At 47.6% G+C, this 4,191-nt stretch overlaps 1 protein-coding gene across 1 annotated transcript in view; it reads left to right on the top strand.

Annotated features, from left to right (window-relative positions):
• The window catches only part of GATAD2A (GATA zinc finger domain containing 2A), an 80,836-nt gene that overhangs the window by 20,251 nt on the left and 56,394 nt on the right, over nt 1-4,191 (top strand). Inside the window, exon 2 of the mRNA XM_010847253.1 lies at nt 2,294-2,382. Coding sequence (XP_010845555.1) covers nt 2,368-2,382 — 15 coding nt within the window. The 5' untranslated portion in view covers nt 2,294-2,367. The remainder of the gene's footprint in view (nt 1-2,293; nt 2,383-4,191) is intronic.

Here is a 4,191-nt window from a genome sequence, read left to right as displayed (position 1 = left end):
TGTTGCAAATCATCTGTCCACATGAGCGTGGGTGTGTTCTGTTCATTTATCTGCTCATCTGCTTTTACCTGCATGTCACGCTCTTGGTTACATACTTGATGGTATGTCTCCAGATTTGTTTCATTTTCAGTGTTTCATTATTCTAGGTCTTTTGCATCTCCATATAAATTTTGGAATCAGCCTGTTTTTTTCCCAGCGAAACATGCTGGCAAATTTTTGATTGGGGCTTTGCATCAATAGGGGAGAACTGACAACTTTCTGATCCATGGAATAGTCATCTCTCTATTTGGGTTTTCTCTCACTAATCTTGGTGACATCTTACTGTAATTCAGGTTACAGGTCTTGTCCATGTTTTTAAAAATCAGGTTTATCCTTAGGTATTTTACATTTATGCTTTATTAATTATTACTGTTTTTTTTAGAGCTTTGCGTTTGTTTTTTCCCCCAAAGATTTATTACCTCGTTCCTTGTCTGTGGTGGATCTTTGTTGCTGTGCACAGGCTTTTCTCTGTTCGTGGGCAGGGACTGCTCTTAGTTGTGACGCACAGGCTTCTTACTGTGCTGACTTTTCTTGTTTCGGAGCATGGGCTCTAGGTGTGCAGGCTTCAGTAGTTGTGGTGCTCGGGCTTAGTTGCTCCTTGGCGTGTGGTTCTTCCTGGACCAGGATCCAACCTGTGTCCCCTGAATTGGCAGGCAGATTCTAAACCATTGGACCAGCAGGGCAGTCCGAGCCTTGGGCTTTAAAAAACTTTATTTACTTATTTGGCTGCGCAGGGTCTTAGTTGTGGCATGTGAGATCTAGTTCCCTGACCAGGGATTAAACTTGGTCCCTAAGAGCAGGGAATCTTAGCCACTGGACCGCCACAGAAGTTCTGAATTTTGATTGTTTGTTGCCATTGCGTGGAAATACCTCTGACTTTTGTATATTGACCATGATCCTGAAGAGAGCAGGTGCTTGGAAAAGCCCCGGACTACTCCTGAGGTTTCCCTCTCCGAGGCAGAGAGAGGTGTTGGCTCCAGGGAATTAATGGTATCTACTGCATTTCCCAGACTGAATAGGGTCTAAAAAAGTGACAGAAAGGGCCCCTCTCCCTAGGAGCTAGCCCTAATGGTGGCTGTAGCCAGCTCTGGGCCCCACTGAGGAGGGCTCTGTGTGCTCCTTGGTGCCCAAAGATCTTTCCATATGATGTTTGCTTATTTTGCAAGTTCTCCTGTGGGAGTGTTTCTCGACATCCATGAGCTGTGAATTTCTGTGAACCCAGTTTAAATATAAAGGTTTCATACCAGAGTGAGCTCCTGGTAGTCATGTGGGTGCAAAGAATGACAGCAGAGGTGACACTGACAATATTTGGCAAGCTACAACTGACAGCTGCCGGGGAGGCTGAGATTTGGCTGGTTCCCTGGCTTGAGCCTGTGTGCCCATTGCACTGGACATCTAACCTCACAAAGGAGGGAAACTCATGCTGTCTCTGTGACCTTGGGAGAGTTCCTGAACGTTCTTGAGCCTTAGTTTTTGGGTCTGTAAAACGAGGCAGCCCCTTTTTGCCTGGGCCGTGTAAGCCTTTTAGAGCTGATTCCTGGGTAAAACTTCTAGTTGCCCTGTGGCAGATGAAGTTTATCCATCCTTGGGCACCTCATGTCCCCAGCTTCATGAGGGCAAACTCTGCCCTGCCTGTAATAGTGGGTGGTTTTCTTGGGGTCTGTGTTTAGGTGTGGGGACTGGAGAGGGGAGAGGTCACCTCGGAAGAGGGAGATGTGGTGACCTTGGACAAGTTCCTGAATATCACATATGTCAGATCCCTTAGCTGTCAAATGGGAATGATTTTGTAACTTAACCCTGAAACTGTCCAGGGGATTCAAAGAGGTAACTGAATTTTAACGTAGTACCTGGAACTCACTACTGAACATCTATTAAATGCTAGTATGTCTGTTTTTGCTGTTAATGTCATTACTATTATAATCACAACCTTGAGCCGTTTTTTGTGTGTTCAGTATGTTGGCTTGTGGTTGTGTACCACCTATTGTCTCTATCCATATTGTTTAAGATGGGATCTTTCGTGTCTGAGATCTTCGTGTTGACTGGTTAGTGCACCATACTGGGTCATACAGACAGAGACTGATAGAAATTGATTTCTTCAGCTTGCCCTTCTGTGGAAGGGTGCAGTCACAGAGCTCTGGCTGAAATCTAGAATTTTGCTGTGTAATTCCAGGGATTGGAGACATTTAAAATTGTCACTATGTACCAGTAACTTTTTTTGGAAACTCAATGTTTCTTCCTCTGTTCTTTGTTTTAGGTTGGCCAGCACGTTGACAGAAGTTGCCTTTTGACATAGCTCCCACCATGGCCGGCTGGTAGGACCGCTGTCCCATGCCCAGAAGCCAGGTGAGTGCAAGGTATCTCGCATCTGTGGAATGGAGGCTGGCTTACCCCATAGGCCCATTGAGGTCCTTGGACATTGACACAGCACTGCTTCGGAAGCTGATGGCCACCTCCTAGCGAGGGAAGAAGGCCGGCACCTCGGGTTTTGCACATTGGGAGATCTCCTCGGGGCTGCCCAGGCCCTGCCTTCTCCGGATGGCCTTTTGCTCTCTTCTTATGTCTCACAGGTCACTTGTTTGAAAAGCCCAGGCCGCAGTAGAATGAGCCGTCCTCTGTGAGGATCAGGGGCAGAGCATAATCCTGGCCAGGTGGCCTTTGCCCTCTGGCCATTCCTGTGGTTTTCCAATGCCACGATTAGAGTTTATCCTTAACCACCCGTGCTTGGAGCGCATTGACCTTCCTGCACTCTGCGTCTGTGGGGAAACTGAGCCATCCCCCCCACTGCTTTGGGGTCTCAGGTGGAGACTGTCCAGGGCTTTTAGGACCCAACAGGACCGAGCCCAGAGCCGGGTAGTATTTTGTCTGTTACTATCAGGGTCTGGCTAGTGATGTTTTGGGCCAGGGCTGCTTAACTGGAGAAGGTAGGACTGAAAGACGTCTTAGAAGATGAAGACACCTTGGAGACCTCCTCCTGGGTCAGTGAGCCGCTTCCTCTTGTAGGCTGGCCGGCCGGTGACTTTCCGAGGGGTGTATGCCCTTGAAACAGTGGCACAACCGCATGGGGCGAGACCTGGCTGCAGGGACACCTCTGCTGGGTGAGCAGGACATGTGACAAGGGTTGGGTGTTGGTTTGTGAGGTTTCAGCTCTTACCTACATAGAGCAACAAAGTATGGGAATGGTCAAGTAATCCTGGGGTCAGGAAAACATTTCCAGAATGCTTCCCCAGCAAAAATAAATTTTCCTGGTGTTTAAAAATTTTTAATTGAGATAATTTGTATATCATCTAATTCACCCGTGTGTAGTATACAATTCAGTGATGTTTCGTGTGTTCAGGAGTTGTGCAGATGTCACCTTTGTGTAGTTAGGGAACAGTTTCCTCACCCCCCAAAAAACCCCATACCTATTAGCAGTCCATCTCCAGTCCCTCTTCCTCAGCCCCCAGCAGCCACTCCTCTCCTTTATATCTCTGAATTTGCCTGTTCTGGACATTTCTTATCAATGGAGTCAGTCTATATGACCTTGTGCGTCTCACTTCTCATACTTAGCATGTTTTCAGGGCTCAGGGTTCGTCCACTCTGTAGCGTGAGTCAGTGCTTCGTCTGTTTTTGTGGGTGAGCGTATTCGATTGCATGGCTCGACTCCGTTTTGTTTATCTATTACCATCTGGGATAAAGTTGGGCTCTCCCCACCTCTTGGTAACTATGACAGTGCTGTGAAGATTTATGCATGCAGATTTGTGGAGGTGTGCTTTGAGGTCCTCTGGACGTGCACCTTGGAGTGGAATTGTTGGATCACGAGTCTAATATTCTGAGGAAATGCCAGACTGTTGTCATGGCAGCTGCACCATTTTACACCCCCACCCTACCCCCCCAGCCCTACCCAGGGACCCTATAGCTCTGGTGAAAATGTCTCAAAGAGTCTGTGCCGGTTTCTTAGAGCTAGTTGAGGATCATTGGTGTTAATGGTGCTCGTTACCTGGTGCTGGTGGCAGCGTGCAGTAGGCTGGCCACCTAGAAAGTGGGTTTGGCCCATGGTTGTCAGCAGGCTTTCTTTGAACGTTAGCATTTAAAATTCATGGTACTTTATGTCTAGAAAAGGTCTCACTGCAGCCCAGGGTGAGGTGAGTGACCATCACTTGTCTAGTAGCCTAG

This window comes from Bison bison, unplaced genomic scaffold, assembly GCF_000754665.1.
Source record: "Bison bison bison isolate TAMUID 2011002044 unplaced genomic scaffold, Bison_UMD1.0 scf7180017864248, whole genome shotgun sequence".
Taxonomy (NCBI): Eukaryota; Metazoa; Chordata; class Mammalia; order Artiodactyla; family Bovidae; genus Bison; species Bison bison.
The sequence above is the reverse complement of the archived record's forward strand: the minus strand, read 5'-3'. Positions and strand labels throughout refer to the sequence as shown.